The following is a 22,723-nucleotide window of genomic DNA, read 5'->3' on the forward strand; positions in this document are numbered from 1 at the left end:
AGCCTGTATGGGCACTGGTGGTTCTGAGGCTCGTCAAACAGTTGATGCCCAGAACATTGACAGCTTTATAAACTGTACAAAGATCCAGGGCAGCCTGCACTTCCTGGTAACGGGCATTGAGGGGTGAGTAATCTAACTAATTTTACACGCTTTTATTTTTACATTTCAGTCAGAAGGACAGTGTGGCAAAGTGATATATATATTGTTTAAGGCCTGAAAGATCTGAATGGTCATTTTGTTTTTACTTGTCAGCATTAATTTGATTGTTACATCCATCTTGAGCAGAATTCATCTGGAATGACTTATTTTTCTATGCCTTTATTGCTTGATTTTAATTCTCCTCTGTACATTACAGTGACCCATATAAGAAAATCCCTCCTCTTGATCCAAACAAACTGAAAGTCTTCAGCACCGTCAGAGAGATCACAGGTAAATAAATACATATTTGGTGTACCAGCATATGTCAGTTTGAATAGCTGTGTGTGCGTGTGTGTAACAATCTCATGCTGAGCAATCTTGCATTGGTTGGCAGATATCCTGAGTGTGCAGTCTTGGCCTAAAGAGATGCACGATCTGTCAGTGTTCTCCAATCTGGAGACCATACAGGGCCGGACCCTCTACAGGTAACAGCACTACCCTCCTTTATCCTCCAGTAGCTTATCACCCTAGTCACGCCTTTAATAACTTCTAAGCATCTATGTGAATGTACAAGATTATTTGTGTACAAGATGTATGTGTGAGAATGTGAGCATGCTACTGTATGTTTGTCTGACATCACCTACTAATTGTCATTGGCTGATATCCAATGTCTCTGCCATGCATGTTACTAATCGAGAGTTGTACCCCCATTTCTGTCAATCCTCCTCCCCATTGTCACCACCTCACCTCCTCCCCATTCACTGCTGTCTAACAACCCCCCTCCCAACAGAGGAACAAGCTCAAAAAGGTACGCAATGGATAAGGATATACATACTCACTGTTATCTGTATGTCACCATAACAGAACATACTGTCCAACACAATAAAGGGGCAATTTTAGTGTGTATAGTTCTCAGCCACCATAAGTATTTACAATGTGTTAATGAGATAATGTGTGTGTGTGTGTGTGTGTGTGTGTGTGTGTGTGTGTGTGTGTTTGTGTGTGTTTGTCTGTATACAAAAGTACTGTTCTCATGTCTTTCCTTGTCCTCTCTCCCCCTCTCACTTCTATCTCTGATTGCACCTGTCCATCCTTGCACCTTTCCCTGTTACTCCTCCTGTTCTTCTCATCTTCTCACCTCCCCTGTCCCTCACACTCTCTCTGCCAATGCCTCTGCTGCCATCATCGTCTTCCTCAGGGGTTACGCCCTGCTGGTGATGAAGATTCCCTCGCTGACATCGCTGGGGCTGCGCTCTCTGCGTCAGATCAATGATGGCAGCGTGTACATCACGGGCAACAAGCAGCTGTGCTACTACAAAATCGACTGGACCCGCGTCTTCAGCGGCCACCGCAGCCAGCGCCGGCAGAAGAACCTGGACATCAAGGAGAACCGACCCCAAAATCAGTGTGGTGAGTGAGTGTGTTGGTTGTGTGTGTGTTCTTCTTATATATGGGCATGGGTTTTGGGAAAAGTTATTGCCTCAGAATATTTTTAAAGGCACAATATGCAACAATTATGCTTCAGGATTAGGGTTAGGATAAGCAGTTTAACCTTAAAATAACAGCTTTAAAAAAATTGGGGCGCTACAATGACTTTTAATATGGAGAATTGCGTCCGTGCCAATGGCATAGCAGGGTCGATAGGCATATAACTGCCTTCTGTAGTTTTGCCTGCCGATGCCCGCCGACCTGACTTTGATTACCTTCTGCCGATCTAGTAAGTAGCTTATTTGCCGTCTTGCTTAGTCTTGTGTTGCACATGATTGATGTTTGACTGTGTAATGACAGTCGTTGAGTAATTAGTTTGTCATAATGTCAAAGTCAGCACATTTCAAGAGATTTCGTTAGTTTTAGCTGCTAGCATACCTTTAGCGAGTAGCTATTAATCCTTAATGCACCTTTAATTATTTGTAAGTACTCCTTTACCCTCTGTGCCTCTGATCTCTGCTTCATACGTGTGCATGTAAAGCTCTGGAATGTTTTGTTCTTAAATCAGCATCTCTACATGTATGGCAGCCATTCCATTGCGGTGTTGAATTCCAAAACAAGCACACCTCATTTTATTAAATGAGGTACTGATTATGATTATGTGATCACCTGAACCAAATCTTATTTAACAAGGGTTAGTATAAAGAACACTGCTTTGGTCATCACTGTCCTTTTTGCTGTAGGACCAGCTGGGTGGCAAAAACCGTGCAAGAAGTACCTCAATAGAAATTGGAATAAAAAATAACTACTGACCTGCCAAAAGAGTTGAAACCAAAGGTTTTAAAGAAAATGAGGGTTCAATTCTGGCTTTACTGGCAGAGCGATACAGTGAGCATCAGCTTAATTCAATCCTTAAGTTTTAAAAAATGGCGGTTCATAAGAACAAGGTCAAGTGACCCACAAAAAGAATGGCTGGGGTAAAGTGCATGGTGAAAACAGTTCCAAATAGGTTACTTGGGGCACTGCCGAAGTCTACCTAGCAAAAAGGCTTCTTCATCAATAAGAAGCAAAGAAGAGCCAGGCTGAGGTTTGCAAAAGACCATAAGGATTGGACCTTAGAGAACTGGTCGTCTAAGTGTTAGACAGCAACCTAGAGAGGCCTACAAGCCATAGTGTCTCGCATCAACTGTGAAATTTGGTGGAGGATTGGTGATGATCTGGGGGTATTTCAAGGCTGGAATTTGGCAAATTAGTCTTGGTGAAGGACGTATGAATCAAACCATGTACGAGGTTATCCTGGGAGAAACTCACTTTCTTCTGCTCTGACAATGTTCCTTAACTCTGAGGATTAGTTTTTCCAGTAGGAATATGCTCCATGCCACAGCCAGGTCAACCAAGGTGTGCATGGAGGACCCCCAGATCAAGACCCTGTCATGGGCAGCCCAATCTCCAGCCTTGAACTTCTTTGGAAACCTCTGCAGTATGATTAAGAGGAAGATGGATGGTCACAAGCCATCAAACAAAGCCTAGCTGCTTGACTGTTTGCACAAGGAATGGCGTAAAGAACACAGCAGTGTGAAAGACTGACTGTGATTGAAAATCAGGGTTAATCCACCAAATATTGATTTCTGAACTCCTTAATTAAAACATTGAGTTGATTTGTTTAAGATTGAATATTAACTTCTTTTCATTGCATTATTCAGGGTCATTTTTGTTATTTTGACCACTTGTCATTTTCAGTAAAAAAAAATCAAGGAAATGTTTTATCAGTAGTCAACAAAAATGTTCAAATACATGCCTATTAAAACAAGAGAAACTGATAATTTCGTATTGGTCTCCTATTTTTTTCCAGAGCGGAATATGTGTCAGTGTAAGTACATAGTGTGTAAGTGAGTAAGCGTGTGCATGTTTACAGATGTATATATATATTCACACACTGTTTTTGTTTTTGTTTGCTTGTGTGTCCCCAGATGCTGATGGGTATGTGTGTGACCCCCTGTGCTCGTCTGAAGGCTGCTGGGGCCCAGGGCCTGATCAGTGCTTGTCCTGTCAGGACTTCAGCAGAGACGGAGTGTGTGTGGATGAGTGTAGGTCCCTCTTTGGGTGAGTTCAGAGCTGTTGCAACTCTTCCTCTTGCTTATATGACTATTGTGTGTTACGTCTAGGTTTGTTTGCCACAGGCTTATACGTGTTAACTATTAAGCTGTAATATTCTCTCTCTCTCTCTCTCTCTCTCTCTCTCTCTCTCTCTCCTCACTCTCTCTCTCTCTTTCTTATCTTTCGCTCTCTCTGTCTTTTTTCTGTAGTGAGGTCCGTGAGTTTGCTGGACCAAATGGGGAGTGTATGCCGTGCCACCCTCAGTGTCAAGTTCACGAAGGACAGCCCTCATGCACTGGCCCGGTAAGAACACTTATTTTACATGACTGCTTCCTTTGTCCTTTATTTCCTTGAGTTCTGTTATTAAAATTGCATTTAGTTACATTGCATTTCCTGGGGCAACCACATTGGAATTGTTCAGATGGAACAGATGAACAGTGTTGTTGACTTTGTAGTCTACCCATAGCAGTCTAGCCATAACGCAATGATCTGCAGTAGACACAAACTCTTTTGCAATAATCTGAGACTTTCTCCTGAAAATAATAACAATGATGGCATAGTTACAGCATGGTTACAGCAGGACTGGACATTAAAAATATTCATACATCACCCATTTCAATGTTTTTCTTATCCTCTATTCTTCTCTTCCACTCCTCTATCTTTCTCTCCCTCTCTCTTGTCCTTCCCTTACTTCCCTCCCTAGGGAGCTGATGAGTGTGAAGTGTGTGCCAGCCTGAAGGACGGTCCACACTGTGTGTCGACATGCCCCAAGGGAGTGATGGGTGATAAGGGCCTAATCTTTAAATACCCCAGCACCCAGAGGCGCTGTGAGCCCTGCCATCACAACTGCACCCAGGGGTACTTATAAAGCATGTCTATTTCATAGTTGCCGAAGAGAAAAAGGAGGTCAGATGAGTCAGACAAACTCTGCTCATGTAGAGAATAATTATACGTGGATGACTACAGTAAGTAATCTGTGCCGTTCTGTTTCAGATGCACAGGGCCTAAACTGAGTCATTGTCTACGATCGGTATCTAAGTGAGTATTGCCCTCTAGTGGCTGATTGTAGAAGTGAAACTGATTGTGACAAAAAAGGAAATGGTGTATAGTTCAAAGGTTTGTTATAATACCATCTCATTGTCCTCTACAGCCTACCAGTGACGGGTATAGTGCTTGGTGTTATAGCAGCTGTTGTGGTGGCCTTGTCAGTCTTTGTTATGGTCATGATTTATCGTCGCAACCTTTCCATCCGACGCAAGAGGGCCATGAGGAGATACCTTGCGAGAGGAGAGGTGTGTGTGCATATCTGTTTACTTAAGCCCGAACGTTCACACTTTTCTAAGTTTAAATGGCGTTGTATTTTTGCACTGAACTTATATTCCCTTATAAGACAGACCACATGAGTTCAAGATGAATTCACATTAATCTACTTTTTTTAAACTTAACTATGCTTTTTGGACCATATCACACTCCTTTAGAGCTTTGACCCTTTGGAACCTGGGGAGAAAGGTTCTACGGTTCATGCTCGCATGCTAAAACCATCAGAGCTACGGAAGATCAAACTGCTGGGCACTGGGGTGTTTGGCACAGTACATAAGGTACATAGGACATCCAGTCGTATCACCAGTTTGACCAGCCTTTCTGTGCACTAGCATATGTTTTGAAGCTGACGATTTCACTGCTTACTTCTGTCCTCCTCCTACAGGGGATATGGATACCAGAGGGGGACACAGTGAAGCTCCCGGTAACCATAAAGACTATTAATGACCGAACTGGCAGACAGAGTTTCCATGAGATCACAGATGTAAGATCTAGCTTCACTTAATCATACACCAAGATACAACATCACATGAGCATACTTTCAAATACTCATGTCGTCAAGTATCACAACCGTATATGCATTGATGATATGTGTTTGCCCACTTTCTGTGCTGAATTTGAGATGAAACATTGAGTGTTTGATGGCCACTGATTTGAATTTTGTGGAAAAAAGGGACAGTTTTTTTTTAAAGTCTGATGTTAACATACCTTTTGAACTGGCTCCACAGCACATGCTGGCAATGGGTAGCCTGGACCACCCTTACATTGTGAGGCTTTTAGGCGTCTGTCCAGGTGCCAGTCTGCAACTGGTTACTCAGCTCAGTCCCCAGGGGTCCTTACTGGAACACATTAGGCAAAGACGGGACAGCCTGAACCCACAAAGATTGCTCAACTGGTGTGTGCAGATTGCCAAGGTAAATAGTTCTTTAGCATCTTTATGTCTCTCTGTGCGTGTGTATCACTAGGGTGTGTATTTGCTGTACACGTGTTCCTCATCAGCATTTCCTGTTGTTTTTCCAGGGCATGTATTACCTTGAGGAGAAACGCATGGTTCACAGAAATTTGGCAGCCCGGAATGTTCTTCTAAAGAGTGATTACCAGGTCCAGATTGCCGATTATGGCATAGCAGACCTGTTGTTTCCAGACGATAAAAAGTATGTCTACAACGAGGCCAAGGTAGGCAACACTCCGCCAGCTATATTGAATGCGTCACTATCTCCTTAGTGTTCCATGGAGAGATACATGACAACTCTAACTAAGACAGTGTACCTTTTGGAGCAAACATAAAGAATGTACCATCCACTTAAGGTACCTGTCTAGGGTTTTCATGAGAGAAGATGCCGTTTCCTCCTCATTTAAACATAAAAAAAAAACTCAATTCTGTTTCTCCTCAGACACCTATCAAATGGATGTCCTTAGAGAGTATCTTATTCCGCCGCTACACTCATCAAAGTGATGTCTGGAGCTATGGTAAGTGCTTTTTGTGTGAGCAGAGTTGTATACATATGATTGTTAACATGAGTGTACCTATACCTCACCAAAATACATCTGCAATAAAAAGACAAGTAACTTTGTCCCACTTTAAGTGTCCCAGAACAGCATAAAACAGTGCTTTTGACCTGCAGGTGTGACTGTGTGGGAAATGATGTCATATGGGGCCGAGCCATATGCATCGATGCGACCACAGGAGGTACCTGACCTTCTGGAAAAGGGGGAACGTCTTACCCAGCCCCAGATCTGCACCATAGAGGTCTACATGGTCATGGTCAAATGTGAGTCATGATACTTCCAGATATTTTTCTCTGCAGAAGAATTTGACATTTGACAGTGACATTTAGTCCTGTATGTGCAAATGTCTTCTTGCCTACAGCAAGAGAACCTTTTTAATTTTTTTAAACTCCCCTTTCCTTAAACAGGCTGGATGATAGATGAGAATGTGCGACCCACCTTCAAAGAACTAGCCAATGACTTCACGCGCATGGCAAGAGATCCTGCTCGTTACCTGGTCATTAAGGTAAGGGAAGTGCTCTGAGTTCAAGGTGTTTGCTTTGCTCATGGGAATATAATACCAGCTCTTAGTTCCTCAACCACACCACTGTAACACTTAAAAACTGAGCAGAGCAAAGCAGCTCTTCTGCCAAGGCCACTATGTGAAGACAATGTAGCAGTAGTTGTAGCATGATACTAGGCCACAGTACAGAGCCAGTGATGTACATTCCTGTCAAATTAACAGGACTGAAATCTGTCAGATCAGTGTTTGAAATTGCACACGAATAGCACATTGAAAGTATACTGATACATTTGTGCTGCATTTTGTAAACAGGTCTATGTCTAAAAAGTTGTTCAGTGCTGTCCCCAATATTGAAACATTGTCCACTAAAGTAACTGAGACGCAGACGCAGTGAGCTGCTCAGTGAAAACACGGCAGTCTCTCACCCACACTGCGCAGCATTTTTTGGACTTAACTCTACTAATAGCTATTCTCTGCTCGAGTGTGAAACCCTGTGAGGTCCCTGAGAAGCAGTGCCCTGTACATGAGATGTTGAAAATCCGACAGATCAAATGTGAGACTTGACAGAGATGAATGTAGTGTGATTTTTTTTATATTCACCGCCTGCAGGGGGATTACCATTTGCCCGACTCTGCTCCTGATGAGCCCTTCCAGGGAGGGACAGAGCTGGATGTCCTCAGGGTTAGACGGGATGATCAGGAGGAGGAGACCATAGATGATGAGAGAGTTCCAGCTCCCCTGTACTTGTCAGCATCCAAGAACCAGTCCCGTTCTCTTCTTCGGGCAGAGAGCCTCAGGGTTAGTATCTTGGCAAACAAATTGTTGTCTGGAGACCATGGAGTACCAGATGGCTATATTTATTCTTTCTGATTCTGGTCATCTGTCATCATTGAATGTCTCCACTCTCCATGTTTCATCCCCATTCTGTTTTTCTCTCTCTCCGTCGTTTCAGGCCGGTCCAAGCCCTCCTTGTTATCTACCAATGACCCCTGGTGCAGATAGTCATAGCCAGGTATGTGTCACCAGTCACCGATTACCACAAATTGTTTTGATTGTCTGTTATACAGCTGTGGTTTTAAACTTTTTTTCCCAATCTTGGCCCTCTCTCCGTCCCACAGGCAGCATGGCCATCCCGCGCTCGGCTGAACTCTGCCCGCACGATATCCGAGTCCTCAGAGGGGCGAGGCACCATGGTTGAGGTGGAGATGACCGAGGACATTCCATTCTCCGGCAGTCTGAAGAGGGCGCGCCATCGTGAAGACAGTGCCTACATGTCACAGAGAGACAGCCTATCAGGACTGCTGGACACGCCCATCCCTGACACACCCTCTCCAAAGACAGATGGGGAGGAGGACCAAAATGAATATGTCCTGCCTGGGCTCATGGATAGCCCTGAGAGAGGTGATTTGGGCGATAGTGGCTCAGGAGGTAGAGATGTCATTCAGAGGGTTGCTAGGTTGATCCCAACTCCTGCTCACCTACCGTTCGAAGTGTCCTTGAGCAAGACACTGAACCCCCAACCGCTCACGATGTGAAGGTTGGCACCTTAGATAGTAGCCTTCGCCATCGGTGTGTGAATGGGAGGATGTCTGAGGCATTCATCTGTAAAGCGCTATATAAGTGCAGTCCATTTACCATTCTTCAAACACTGCAACACAAACAAATACAGGCCTTAGGTTCACATGGGAATACAGTTTATGTCTATTTATTCTTATTTTTATTTGGTCACCCTTTATTTGTATGGCACTTTGCAAGACTATGTACAGATGCTCAGATTATGAAGAAATATCTATTGAAACTTGATACAATTTTAGTGAGGGTTAGGAGTTGGGTTTGGTTAAGGGGATGTTCAGTGAACAATTAAAGACTTAACTTCATCAAACCATATGTAAAGTTTCTGTAGTCAAAATGCAGTCTTACCATTTATTGCAATGATCCCAATTTTAACCCCTTTATTATCTTTCCAGACACCCTACTTTCATCCAGGGAGGAGTATGAATACATGAACAAACAGAGCTTCTCTGCCAGGCCCAATCGGGAACGCCGCCGCCGATTTCCATCTGACAGTAGCTACAGGTCACCAGGCTCCCGCCATATAGCCAAAAGGTCATCCATTGAGGGTTCGGAGAGCAGCGGGGCAGTGTCCCAGTTCTCCACGGACGACCAGAGTCGAAGTGAGGACGAAGAACTCCGAGACGTCGGATTCCTGAACTATGAGGGCGAGTACGTGGACCCAGAGGAGGAGCAGCAGGGAGTAGAGTACGAGTACATGGACGTGCGGAATGATGGCAAACCAGAGGCAAAAACGGGCCCGACTGGCCCCCTGAAATTTGACTTCCCAAACGCAGGAGCCAGGTTGGAACTCACGCCAACCATTGAAACAGACTGGTTAGAGGGTGATGGCGATGACGAATATGTAGAGGAGGACTACCAGTACATGAACAGGCAGACAAAGCTGAAAGGGAGGCTGGCGGGAAAAGTGGGGTTGGCCTCAAAGGGGTTGAGAGGGGGCAAAGGGGATGCGTGTGAATACGAGGAGATGGAGCGTCTTAGCGTTGGCGCTACAGCTGGAGCAGAGGAACCTGTGGAGTACCAGAACATTCAGAGTGAAGAGGATGATGGTGGTGCGACACCCACGGCTGAGGGAGAGCCAGAAGCTTGTCAACTTGCAGGGGTTGACCCATTGGTTAAAGTGCGGGCAGGAGTTGGTGGCGGGGAGCAGGGGGGAGATCAGTCCTTTGACAACCCAGACTACTGGCACAGCAGAAAATTCAACAAAGCCAACCCTGTGCGAACATAGATGATGTGAACAAGAGACAGAAGAGAGTACCATGTCTTTGTGGTTATGAACTTACTTGCATACTGTGGATATGTGTGTGTGTGTGTGTGTGTGTGTGTGTGTGTGTGTGTGTGTTAGAGAGAGAGAGAAAGAATAGCTTAAAAGGGAAAACAAAGATCAAAAGAAAACTCCTTAAAACAAAGTTTACAAAAATATATTTTTTAACACAAACCGTAATTCTTTCATAAAAAAAAGAGTAGAATTTATAAAGACAAATGAATTGTTAAGTCTTGCCACACTGAGCCTAAAATAAAAGCAACCTACACAACCTGGTGTGGGACGAGCCATAGACAAGACATTGAGACAAGAGTAGATGGTGCCCAGATGGTGAGTATATGTATTGTCTGAGTCTAAAGAAAATGCCATAGTCATTTGGGAAGCGCTATGAATATAGTTGTATGTACAATCTATATGTAATGTATTATGCAGGAAAAAGTAGCAGTCCGTTTAGCACCACCATTATGGTAGTGCAATCAATTAACCTCTCAGGTTGATACAGCTTCAATCAGTCTATGTTTACAATGTCTACGATCTGCAAACTGTGTTCATTAATAACAGGAATGCAGAATTGTTCATTTTCACTATGAGGTTTAAAGACAGATGAAGACAATACGAATTTTCCAGAATTATCTTCCTATGTCAATAATAATGCAGGGTATCTGTTATCTACGATGAATCCTGTTTTGGGGGGGACATTTTTTTTATTATTACATTTTGAGTGTATTTCCTGTGGTTGAGATCTGTAAAGCACAGTTTGTAGCCTATACAATGGTCAGCTAACAAGCTAACAATTTTGCTCACTTATCAAGAGAGATGGTGTATATATCTGTACTATAATAGTATCACTTATTGGTGGATCTCAGTGTTTTTTTTCTTTTTCAATAAAAAAATCAAACAAACGTAGGCTTGTTCCTATTTGATTCTTTTGATCAGTAAAAGGAGATGTGTCAAGGATTTGTTGGGTGTGTTTCAGGAGTAAACTAGAAGGGCTTTCAGAGAGTGCAGACCTCCGCCATTCCATTTCTCTGTGTATTTGGCAATGCTCAACGTGCAAAGACGGAGCAGAATGACAGAATGTGAAACATTTTACAAACAACACTGCATATGTAAAAAAAAAAAAAAAAAAAAAAAGCGGGGGGAATACTGTAGCATGAAAGGGTACTGCAGAGCTTCTGTGTGTGATGTTAATGACGAGACTAATTAGTTTGGCCATAATGCTTTGCTTATCTTTTGTGTCAGTGAGTATTTGAGTGAGTACCCGTTATCACTGAAGTCCATGTGTCGTGTTAGTTGAATGCCTTAGTTAGCCCCACTTATGTTTACATGCCTGCTAGTTGGGGGGCACTGTGGTGCAACCATTAGCCCGACCACATTCGGGCTTGATGCCCATGGAGGACACAGATTCGATTCCGGCCTGATGTCATTTCTCCTGTCCACTCCCCACCTCTTCTCCCTCTCATTTCCTGTCCCACTCTTCACTTCAACTATTCGATTAAAGGCCAAAAAGCCCAAAAATAAATAAAATGTGCCTGCTAGTTAACCAGAGGTCATTGAGTCAGCCTCTGTTCCTTTGGAGCGTGTCTCCGGTCTCCTCTCCACCACATGAAAAATTACTAACTAGACTGTTGAATTGTCGGGCAATTATGCTCATACAAAGCACTCTGTTTTAATTAAAACAAAAAAAAACAATAACATAATATCTTATTGTATATTGAATTGCATAATGGGAGTCACCAAACCCTACTGCCACCTCACATTAGACAGCGTGGGACAAAAACTGATTTTATTCAATCACGTTTCGTTCTCTGTGAAGGTTCAGTCAGGCTAATTCAGGAATCAGGCTAATTTACTTCACTGGAGAAGATTTATTCGCCCAAACTATGTTTTGCTGATGTTGACAAATAAACAATTTGTAGGATGTACTGTATCTCTTCTCGTAGTGCCATTGCTGTGATAATCCTGTTTTGTTGCAGGTTATTGCACCATAGGCCATGAAAGAAATATGGTTTGCAATATGGTAGGCCTATGCAAGGAATGGTGTTTAGCTAATGAGAGTAAACATGCATTTATGTGGTCCTATTCGTCTCACAATGCTTGGAAAGTGTGGTTAAAGCTAGCTTTAATCTGTAGCTAAATTTTAGCCTATTGTTTCTTTAGTTGCACATATTTGGTTCTTTAGTTTTTTACGTCTATTGCTAACAGGACAGTTTGACAGTTTTTGATTGCATAAAGTTCCCAATGTTATGTCTAGCACTATCATGTTGCTAAGTTGCTAACAAGCTATTTCCACGATAAGGCCTATTTAAAGCAGCAATACGGAGTTCTGCTCCAAAAATAGTAAGCTACCTAAAAGGCATGCAAACCTGGCAAACACCAGCAACAGCCCAGCTGAAACTGATAGAAGCTTGCCAACACACTAACTGATGTCTTGCATAGCTAGCTCTCATGCGTGTGAAAGCTTTTCTTCCATTTTTGGGGTGTTCGTGCCCAGTACACAGAACCACATTGGGCATATCCTGGATGGAAGACTAGATGTTTATCTGGCCTTCACATGACAATATCAAAATGAATTTGAGGATGGTACCAAAACTAGTTGCCCATAAAACCATACCTCAGAAATTGTCAAATTGTTGCATAGTGTTACTTTAAGTGTCAGAACATTCTGACACCCCGCCCTCCTTGCGGTGGTGTGAACAACTGCCTTGCCCCAGCCCAACGTAGGTGACGATATCCATTATTAATGTAGTTCCACGTTGTAAAGAACTACAAAACAAACCATAATGCATTCGGATATATTTGGCGGTATAGTACATTGTGACGTCTAAGGGTACGCAATCACCATATGGGAGGGGCCATGTGGTTGTGGAGGCCGGTCCTAGAACAGCGGCGGTGTAGAGGTTCAAGCGTGGCTGCTCTTACCGCTTCTAAGATTGGATAGTAGGTTGCCTGTAAAGCCGCTGTAAAGATGTCTGACGACGAACAGCCAGACCAGACCATCGCCGATGACTTGGTTGTCACCAAATATAAAATGGGAGGTGACATTGCAAACCGTAAGTAATGTTATATAGGAAGGGAACTTAGTGTGATGTTTTAGTGAGGTGACCTGCCACCAGCCCCCGGCCTGTCTTGTAACGTTAACGATTGAGCTCGCTAGCTAGTTAGCCAGTAGCTACATGTAACAACCATGTGCTGTGACAGGCTTCGCGGCTTAGGAACGTGGGGAAAGGGGGAGATTAATAGGCCCAGGTTAGCACATCTTCATCTCAAGCCGTCGTAGTTACGAACTGGCATATAAAGTCAAAGACTTGCCTGTGTGCATCTTGCTAGTATTCGCTTGCAGACAGGACTTAACGCCCACCCATGTGCTTCGAGTGCAATGTTTTGTGACCAGTCCATATGTCTAGAGATGCAAGCTAATATAGCTAGCTTGCTAGCTAGCGTCCTGCTTCAAACACCCCGCTCACACACAGTTGTCAAACTGGCAGGAGAAGCAAGCTCATGAATTTCCATGCCATTCAACAGTCTCTGAAATGTAGTGATATTAGTTGTAGCAAACGTGTGATTATGACTTTTAGTTTGAAGAGAAGTCCGCAAATAAAATGGAAGTTGGAATGGGAGAAATGACGAGGTTATCGTGTATCATTAGTTGCTTAGTGTGTCAGTCACGTTTGCTACTGAACTTGTACAACAAAAATATGTTTTGACGAACGAATGAACCAAACATGAATGCTAAGTTCAAGTTTATTTATACATCACATTTCATATGTTCCTCTGTAGGCAGTCTTGGGCTTGGTAACTGCTGTCTCCTTTTCATGTATTGAACAAGTAGGATAGCGCAGTAGCCCAAGTTGGTTGCTGGCTTTATTTGTGGGCGCCCAGCTAGGAGTCATTGACTGGCATTGTATTTTTGGCTCAACCAGTCATCCTTAAGGTCCCGGTCCTCCGAGCGTTGACCTTGCACAGTTAATAGGCAGATACTAGTTCCGTGACATCGGCTGTGGCTGTAACTGCAACAGGTGCATGGTGTGGGAGCACAAGATGGCACACAGAACTGTTCATGCATCACAAAAGTAGTTTCTCAAGGCATCCTCATAGAGAACGCACAAATGAGAAGGTTTGCACAAGTACTCTCCTTTGTGCACTTGTATAATAATAATCTGTCAACTCTGTCCCTGAGTCTTTCCCAAGATATATATTCATGTAACCTTGTTCCCCTTGTGTTCCTCTCTTCCAGAGGCCCTGAAGGTTGTGATCGAGGCGGCCAAACCCAGTGTGTCGGTGCTCAGTTTGTGTCAGAAGGGTGATGCTCACATCATGGCAGAGACTGGCAAGATTTTCAAGAGGGAGAAGGACATGAAGAAAGGTTAGAGCAGTAGATGAAAAACATTAAAATGGGACACGCACACACACACACACACACACACACACACACACACACACACACACACACACACACACACACACACACACACACACACACACACACACACACACACACACACACAGTGGTTCTATTCTTATTATATATGAAAGGTTAGAGCAGTAGATGAAAAACATTAAAATGGGGGGAGGGACAAGATGTTCTATTGAAATAATTGTACTTATTTTTTTGAATGTGCACTGGGTTCCAGACATGTTGAGAAAAATGCAGATGTGCTTTGGAAGCCTTCAAGTAAGATCAACTGAAAGATGACCTTTTAAAGCTTAACTGCTTCTAAGCTCATCCACACTGAACTTTGCAGGATTCCATGATGAGACTTGCCTTTGGCTTAATTGTTAACCTATGATGCAATTCAAAGCTTTTAAATGCTCTTAAAAGGGTTTGCTCAGTATTATGGCCTATATTGGCAGAATACTGCCATCTATTCAGTGCATGTAAAGACAAAGAATATGTGCATTTGACTCCCCCCTCATAAATATATTAACTGTGTTGATATATTTGGAAAATCCCACATTGTATGGCAGCTGTAGCTCTGTTTTCCCTGCCATTGAAAGATCTTAAAAGGCTCTTCAGAGTGCTCCCTTGCGTATCAAGCCACACCACCACCTGAAGCATCAGGTGCACATAGACTCTTGAGTCTCTGAGTTTGACATGCATTCTGGTGCTTGTGTCTCTCGCCCTTCCCTCTTTCAGGCGTTGCGTTCCCCACCTGCGTGTCAGTCAATAACTGTGTATGCCACTTCTCTCCCCTGAAGAGTGACCCCGACTACACGCTAAAAGACGGAGACCTGGTCAAAATGTAGGCACCTCATCTCTAGTACCCCTCCTGCGTGTCTCCGGCCTCCTCTCCACCCTATATTCCCCCCTTTGCTTCCTACTTTTCGTCCTTTGTCTTTGCCTCTCGTCCTGTGTGTGTGCTGTTCTGCTCAAGCGTTTGTCCCAGTGATGTCCCCATGTTGTCAGCCTGCTGTCCTGTGTGCTGCTGTCTCATCTCCCCTCTTAATCCCTCTTTGTCTTGTCCGTTGTCCTCTGTGCTGCCCATGTAGACTTGTTATTCAAGTTAGGAACTAGTAGCTCTGCTGTCATTTGGATTCTTCTGCAGTTAAAGGTTATGTCATCTGTGTAATTCAATTGGCTAGTATTTCTTACATCTGAATGTTTTTTGTTTTTTTTAATGGATTTGATTTGTTTTTCACTGGAAGTGTCTATATTTACATGCACACAATAAGTCCCTGGACCTATTCTGTTGAAGGCTTTTGTTTGATTATGGATTATGTAAAGAAAATTATTTACAGTATCATAACATAATTATGATTGTAAAAAATGTGTTCACATTTTCCAAAACTAAGAAATTAGGATAAACATCTGGTGTTTACTGCGGATTGCTTCAGATGGAGGTTAGAATATGTTCACATTATGTTTTAATTTAGTATAATTGTCCTCATCGGATTCATTTCAGAATATTGGTGTGCATTTAAATGAAGTCACTTTCATTAGTTGCCTTACTCTGAACTGGGCCCAGGACCTGTCCTAAACTGTTCTAAACATCTTTTCATAATTCTCCTCCCTCTATCCCACTACCACATCACTGTCCATATCTTCTCTCCTCATTCTTCCTTTTCACATATGGCTTCTGTTGCTCTCTGTCTGTTCCATCACGTCTGTTACAGTGACCTAGGAGTTCACGTCGATGGATTCATCTCTAATGTGGCTCACAGCTTTGTCGTTGGAGCCAGTCAGGTAAGTCTCCTACACAACTGGGTAGCTTCCCATTCATCACTGATTGCCTGCAGATATATAATGGCCTTATTTTGTTGTAACTTCCTGATCTCTCCCCTCCTTTGGCAACAGGATAACCCTGTCACTGGCAGGAAAGCCGATGTGATCAAAGCTGCCCACCTGTGTGCGGAGGCTGCCCTGCGGCTCGTCAAACCTGGCAACCAGGTAAGCTACTGCAACAAGAGACTGAATGATGGGTGGTACCATACTTGCACCATGCATACTTGCATACTTGAATACAAAATAGAGTGGATCTAAAGCCTTTCCTTGTGTTTCAAGAGGGACAGTAGTGTGGCAGAAAGCATGCACTCTACAGGAAATGTGGCCAACCTGATAATGCCTTTTGCTTTAGAAGTGTCAATCATTGGTCTGCTTGTGCTTTTCTCCACCAGAATTCTCAGGTGACTGAAGCCTGGAACAAGATAGCTCAGTCATTCAAATGCACTCCTATTGAAGGTGAGTGTTAAACCAGGCAGTTCAGTACCATCACACATTATTAAACTATACCTTCTAATACTGTTGGGGCCATTGTAATCAGTCATGTATAGTCAAGTTTAAGGCAGAGTACATAGGACTAGTGCTCTGTTTTAATTTTCTCTTCTTTATTTTTCCCCCCCAGGCATGCTGTCTCATCAGCTGAAGCAGCATGTCATTGATGGCGAAAAGACCATTATACAGAACCCAACAGACCAACAAAAGTAATAATTTATAAAGAGATTTGTGTTTGTAAAAATGTCACTGTGAAAGAAGTAGAAGAAGTTTTGTTAATGATGTGTGTGTATGTGTGTGTCCACAGGAAGGACCATGAGAAGGCAGAGTTTGAGGTGCATGAGGTGTATGCTGTGGATGTGTTGATCAGCTCAGGAGAAGGAAAGGTAAGTGAGCATTATTTGGCACCTTTGACATTAACTATCAGTAAGTCAATTTACACAGAATTATGAATTTGTTTTATATTAGTTTACGGTGTAGCAGTGGACAGGTTCTTTCAGCTGTTGAACAGGCGATAACCGCATCCTCACCGTTTCATTATCTTGTACATCCATCTTTTAGGCACGTGATGGTGGGCAAAGGACCACCATCTATAAGAGGGACCCTAGCAAGCAGTATGGCCTGAAGATGAAGACCTCCAGAATGTTTTTCAGCGAAGTCGAGCGACGCTTTGACGCAATGCCCTTCACCCTTAGGTAGCCTTTTGGCAAATCTTAACTTTTAGGATTCAGTCAATCCATCCCCATTTGAGACATATATTGTGATATGACTTAATCTTTACCATAATCATGAATACAATATTAACCTTTCTGATTTACAATGTACTATAGATGCATTGCAAAGTTACTTCAGTCATTACGTGTCTTTCCAGTTACTGCTGATTTAAAAAAAAAAAAAAAAAATGTGACATTGTGGTTGTAAACCTAACCTGGCAACTAGGCTCTCAAATTTTTTTTTCTTTCCTTCCCCCGCTTGTGAATCGCAATACCTTGCACGATCCTGGACTGTTTGTAAATATCGCAAGGCTGTTTCATTGCAACACCTTAGATGCAAGTCTCTATAAACTAAAATCTGGCTGGTCATTTTACGTTTTCCCCTTTGCTTGATGGGAAAGAAACCAAAGTATAAGTGAGGCCCCTTTTGATGTGTATTGAAGTGTTTTAGATATTTCATAAAGTCTGTGGCGTATGTCCTCACCTCTAGTCTCACCAGTGTATGCATTTCTCTTGCAGGGCGCTTGAGGATGAGGGGAAAGCCCGCTTGGGTGTGGTGGAGTGTGCCAAACATGAGCTTCTGCAGCCTTTCAACGTACTCAACGAGAAGGAGGGTGAGCCTCTCCTGTCTATTGTTTGTGACTCTAGATCACCTGCATGCACCTCCTCTGGCACAGCAGAAAAAGCAAATGCATTTGAATGACTTTGCATTTGCAAATGCATTTGATTCGAATTTGTGGTCTTCCCCTCCTAGGTGAGTTTGTGGCACAGTTCAAGTTCACAGTGCTACTCATGGCCAATGGGCCGTTGAGAATCACCAGTGGACCACTTGAGCCAGAACTCTACAAATCAGAACATGAGGTCCAGGATCCTGAGCTCAAGGTACGTTCCTACCATCTACCATCTCTGTTAGTGCAGTGTTGTCAAATTAGTCAGCATGTTGTAAAACATTCTCTCTTAGAGAAATGCTGCTGTGTTATTTTATGTAACAGAATGGATGATGGTGAAAGCTGTAGCCATATATGTATATTTATAGCACTTAAAGCAAGTCCTTATGTCATAGCTTAAGTAAAGGAGGATGTATAGTGCGGCGGTCATTATGGAAAAATAAATCCCGGACGGACAAACCTGACCCTGAAGTGCAGCCTGTAGGGATTTGTTTTCCGATAATGACCGCCAGACTACACAGTATCCCGCTTATGATACGTTACTTGCCAAATAGATAGACATTCCTTCAAAATATTTTTATGATTTTGTTGCTGCCGTTTCGTGATTTCTGCAAAGACAAGTCTCTTGGACTGCCTCGAGGACATCAAGTGTTGGATGGCACAAAATGTCCTACAATTAAATGAGAAGTCTGTTATATTAGAAGTTATATTATTCGGCCCCCCTGACTCCATCAAACTGACCACTAGCACCCTAGGCAATCTGTCAATCTGGTGAAGCCCCAAGGCAAAAACCTTTTTTTTGTGATCTTACTGTGATGTTTCTGTTTTCTATTTGTTTTGATATTTTATTTTATTCTCATTTACTTGTAAAGCACTTTGCCCAGCGTGAGCTGTTTTTAAATGTGCTATATAAATAAATATGACTTGACTTGACAAAATAGTTCTTCACGCTTTACGTTATATAACTATTTTCGGAATGATATGAAAGATGTGAATTAGGACCACAAAACTTGTTGTCAATGACAGCGGTCATTAATTTTTCGCATTGGTCAATGTAAAGAAATATCACACCTCTGAACATTGGGGTGGCCCATTAAAATCCACAGAAATGTTTGGAACATTCTAAGGAGCTGTATTATAATAATATGTATAATAACACTTTATTGTCCCCACTCAACAGTCTCTGATACAGAGTTCAGCCAGTCGTAAAGCACAAAAGAAGAAGAAGAAGAAGGTGGGTGTCCAAACAAACAAACATACTAACAATAACTTGAACACCTCTTTTAAATCAAGACTGGAGTGGTAGAAGTGCTGGAAATCACCCCAAGTGAGGGTATCTGATCATTTTGAGCAAATTATTTCTCAGAACAGTTTTTAAAGTATAGGTACTTATTTATATATCCAGGGGCCTAGCAATGGCAAGAATCAGCAGAACATTGGGTGTTCTTTTTATTCACACAACTTTCTGCCCCTGATAGTCAATAGGCTTTCAAGAAAAACGTGTTTGTACCCTGACCTGAGACTATTCCTAGGCTGCAGCTCTCCTAATTAAGTAGTAATTTAGGTTAGACTATTTGGTATGAAATTAATGATCATCTAATTCAGTCAGTGAATTATGTAAAACCGCACATGCAGGCCATAGCCATGATCATTATATGCCAAGTGCAAATAGTAACTGAACTGTGGACATAGGATACGGTAAACACAAAACGGGTTTCATTATCAACATATGAATTGTAGAAATACTAACTACTAACTAACCGCGACCGTTCGGTCATGCCGGGAAGTATCAAACTGAAGCTTTAACGTATTGACCGAGCGATAGCGAGGTTGATACGCCAAAGGCGAAGTTTGATATTACAGTCGCAGTAAGTTAGTTGTTTATTATATGGCATTTTTTCGCTCCTTTCATCTTGTAAGTAAAAGAAATGGTATTTGTAAATAGAGAACATGTTGTTTTGTTCAGCTATCAATAGGGCTGAACGATTTGGGAAAATAATCTAATTGCGATTTTTTTTTCTCTTCATTTTATCCTCTGTTTTTTCCCAACAAAACGTAATGAATGATTTAAATACGACCAACACAATATTAGATACATTAAGTGTAAAATATTCTTTCCCATATTTTACATTTTTATTTAACTGCTCATTACAGAAACAAATCAGTGGCTTTGTCACTGTGCATTTAAGTAATTTAAACAAAGTCATATTATAAGTATGAACACAAGGCATGCACTTTTTAAAGTGGCCTTATGCAGTAATTGTACTTCAGGGTTAGCAATTAATCTTTCAGCCCTAGCTCTCAAGTCATTTCACAAAACAATGTGTTTTAGCTGTTGTGTAGCAACCAATTACTTGCTAACTTTAAGCAACAATGATCAATAGAAAACGGACAACACGGCTCAGCTAAATTTTTACAGTAAACATTACAAGTGATACAAACTATAGTTTCTAGTCTTCATCATCACTTTCAATAACAAATCTTCGTTTCTTCTGAATTTCCTCATGGGTGTTGATGTTTTCATTTTTCGTCTGGATAGTAAAACTCGGAATTGTATTGACCGGTGAGGAGGGCAATACGCGGCTGGCATGACTAAGCTTTAGCCAATCAGAGCGCTTCTACTGTCGTTGCCATATAATAAATTGTATTAACAAACTGCATTAAAATTACATTCTACAATTAATTGTATTCGTGTAGATAAACAATTTCTTAGAGGATTATTAGAAAAAGGCTAACATTCTGTATTTGAACTTTTACAAAAACTGGATGTTGTATATGTTATTTTTGGACTGTAAAAGAAAACAAACTGTGACAAAGGAGCCCTTAAGCTTTGTATAAGTTGAATGATGACCGCTGCAAGTAAGAGGAAAGCCGCATATCGCTTGTTGCGATAAATGTTCTACAAATGTATCAGTCTGTCGTCTTTATTTTTCAACTAAGTTTGCGTGTGTGTGTGGTTATACATGTGATTATTATACATTTTCTGACCCCTAATTTAGTTTGGGTCACCATAACAGGAAAAACTTTGGGAGCCATTTGCATTAGGCTGTGTTTATGTGGGTCTATAATATCACGTCTTCTAACCTTTTTCCCTCGTTTTCTCGTCTCTTGGGTTTACAGGCTTCCAAGACAGCAGAGAATGCCACCGGGCAGCCAGCTGAGAACGAGGTTGCAGAATAGATTAAACGAACACATGCGCACGCACAGTTTCAGACATTCACACACCCCTAGTACAGAAGTACAGAAAACAAAATCCCCCCCCCAACCCAATTACTTAGATTATTAGGAGCTAGTTTACCTTTCTAGTTACTAGCCCTCACAAAATATGTGGTGAGATTGAGAGTTGGTCTATTGTGGTGCCCCAGAAATGCCTTGAAATGTCAACCTGTAATTTTTTCCAACTTCGAAACACGTAAGACATACAAGGCACCCCCTTAGATTTCTATTCAAGAATTTCATACCCTGTTTGGTACATTCTTTGCAAAAACCCAATTTGAATGAAAACTGGAACTATGCCTTTTTCACATGCAATTAATTAAAAAATGAGAGAAATATCAAAATAAGGTGTCGATGCGCAATTCTTTCTCTGAGTTGCGCTTTCAAGCACACTAAATTGAACCTGAATATCTATCTGTTCTATCTGTATGACTTTGGGTTTTATCTTGTTGCAATAATTAACGTTTAACATATTCTGCAAGAACCAGTCTAACATTGGGAGACTAAATGAGGTGTTTGTTAAACCATCCTTGGTATTTCTTTGAAAAGATAGGACATTATGGACTGCACACCCACCCCCTAGAACTCTTCTATGGAAGGTACACCTTTCTGTTGGGGCATTAGAATTAGAATTCTTGAAACAGAACTCAGAAGAATTCCTGCACACTTGTCTTGTTGGGGAGATTGGAGGACTTGTAAGTTGGGAATTTTTGGGGGTTGTTATCCCGTTACTGCCATCCCTTTCCCTTTTTCCTCCTGGAGCTTGGTAACCGCATGTTGTTGTCATTTCGTTGTCATCACAACATGATTTTGACAAAAGCATAGCAATTATGGCACTCCAGAATTTGAAAGAAAAAAAATTGCTGTTATAATTTTGGCTTATGACTAACGTTTTATTCTGATTTCTTACTGTCCCCTCATTTCATGTAAAATACCCCACGCGGGATGTCTCTACAACGTTTTTACCCCACCAGAAATGTTTTCTATATAACCGAGTGGCATTTCCTTACACGTTTATACTTTACAGACACAGCATCATTGTTGTAGAATCTGAACCTTTGAAGCATAAGTCAACCTGGTCGTGGGAGGGCAATGAATTTCACGGTTTTGTGTTTTTCGTTTGTTTAATTTTTGGTCAAATGGATTGGTGTCCAGAGCTTTTGATATACAGGTTGCTTTAGTACAAGGTGTGATGAGAGAGCGATGACATCTTGGGACTGTTTTGCAACTAATGAAATAAAGTAACCTTTGATTATGTTTTTATTAATGGTTGTGCAGTTATTCATTCTCATACGAAAATACAATTGCAATAATCAGACACTTGTACACTTAAATATGTTTATGATTAAAGTGGCGGCAGTCTTCTTATGAAAAGCAGAATAAATAAAGTTGTGCCAGACCACATGCACATGAATTGATGCCATGGATGAATGGGTCTGAACCAGCTAGCAGTGCTGTTTGATTTGGATTCTTTGGTATCTCCTGTTCAGTTCCACTTTCATTCAGCTTCAGGGCACACTCTATTAATACAGAAGGATAACAGCTTTCCTTAAAGACTTGTCAATAACACATGTAAAACAAACA

General features: G+C 41.9%; 2 protein-coding genes across 2 annotated transcripts in view; both read left to right on the forward strand.

The window, feature by feature from the left end:
• Positions 1 to 10,114, forward strand: part of erbb3a (erb-b2 receptor tyrosine kinase 3a) — a 20,968-nt gene extending 10,854 nt beyond the window's left edge. Inside the window, exons 9-29 of the mRNA XM_080845826.1 lie at positions 3 to 123; positions 356 to 429; positions 533 to 623; positions 929 to 946; positions 1,337 to 1,548; positions 3,537 to 3,669; positions 3,873 to 3,966; positions 4,367 to 4,521; positions 4,657 to 4,701; positions 4,814 to 4,955; positions 5,142 to 5,261; positions 5,369 to 5,467; positions 5,712 to 5,897; positions 6,004 to 6,159; positions 6,378 to 6,453; positions 6,609 to 6,755; positions 6,900 to 6,997; positions 7,604 to 7,792; positions 7,947 to 8,006; positions 8,113 to 8,395; positions 8,962 to 10,114. Of these exons, the coding sequence (XP_080701952.1) occupies positions 3 to 123; positions 356 to 429; positions 533 to 623; positions 929 to 946; positions 1,337 to 1,548; positions 3,537 to 3,669; positions 3,873 to 3,966; positions 4,367 to 4,521; positions 4,657 to 4,701; positions 4,814 to 4,955; positions 5,142 to 5,261; positions 5,369 to 5,467; positions 5,712 to 5,897; positions 6,004 to 6,159; positions 6,378 to 6,453; positions 6,609 to 6,755; positions 6,900 to 6,997; positions 7,604 to 7,792; positions 7,947 to 8,006; positions 8,113 to 8,395; positions 8,962 to 9,794 (3,332 nt within the window). The 3' untranslated portion in view covers positions 9,795 to 10,114. The remainder of the gene's footprint in view (positions 1 to 2; positions 124 to 355; positions 430 to 532; positions 624 to 928; positions 947 to 1,336; positions 1,549 to 3,536; positions 3,670 to 3,872; positions 3,967 to 4,366; positions 4,522 to 4,656; positions 4,702 to 4,813; positions 4,956 to 5,141; positions 5,262 to 5,368; positions 5,468 to 5,711; positions 5,898 to 6,003; positions 6,160 to 6,377; positions 6,454 to 6,608; positions 6,756 to 6,899; positions 6,998 to 7,603; positions 7,793 to 7,946; positions 8,007 to 8,112; positions 8,396 to 8,961) is intronic.
• A 2,578-nt stretch (positions 10,115 to 12,692) lies between these two features.
• Positions 12,693 to 22,396, forward strand: LOC308371046 (proliferation-associated protein 2G4-like). The gene is made up of 13 exons (XM_080845832.1): positions 12,693 to 12,883; positions 14,068 to 14,196; positions 14,968 to 15,073; positions 15,945 to 16,014; positions 16,126 to 16,218; positions 16,446 to 16,509; positions 16,673 to 16,751; positions 16,850 to 16,928; positions 17,104 to 17,237; positions 17,775 to 17,869; positions 18,010 to 18,137; positions 19,104 to 19,157; positions 21,044 to 22,396. The coding sequence occupies exons 1-13, from the start codon at positions 12,799 to 12,801 to the stop codon at positions 21,101 to 21,103; spliced, it is 1,176 nt and encodes a 391-aa protein (XP_080701958.1). The 5' UTR covers positions 12,693 to 12,798; the 3' UTR covers positions 21,104 to 22,396.
• The last annotated feature ends 327 nt before the right edge of the window (positions 22,397 to 22,723 follow it).

This window comes from Sprattus sprattus (genome assembly GCF_963457725.1).
Source record: "Sprattus sprattus genome assembly, chromosome: 10".
Lineage (NCBI taxonomy): Eukaryota > Metazoa > Chordata > Actinopteri > Clupeiformes > Clupeidae > Sprattus > Sprattus sprattus.

Coding starts and splice junctions, on each gene's coding strand:
- LOC308371046 (XM_080845832.1), top strand. CDS start 12,799: ATGTCTGACGACGAACAGCCAGACCAGACCATCGCCGATGACTTGGTT. Junction 12,884..14,067: donor GGGAGGTGACATTGCAAACC/GTAAGTAATGTT, acceptor CCTCTCTTCCAG/AGGCCCTGAAGGTTGTGATC. Junction 17,870..18,009: donor CGTACTCAACGAGAAGGAGG/GTGAGCCTCTCC, acceptor TTCCCCTCCTAG/GTGAGTTTGTGGCACAGTTC.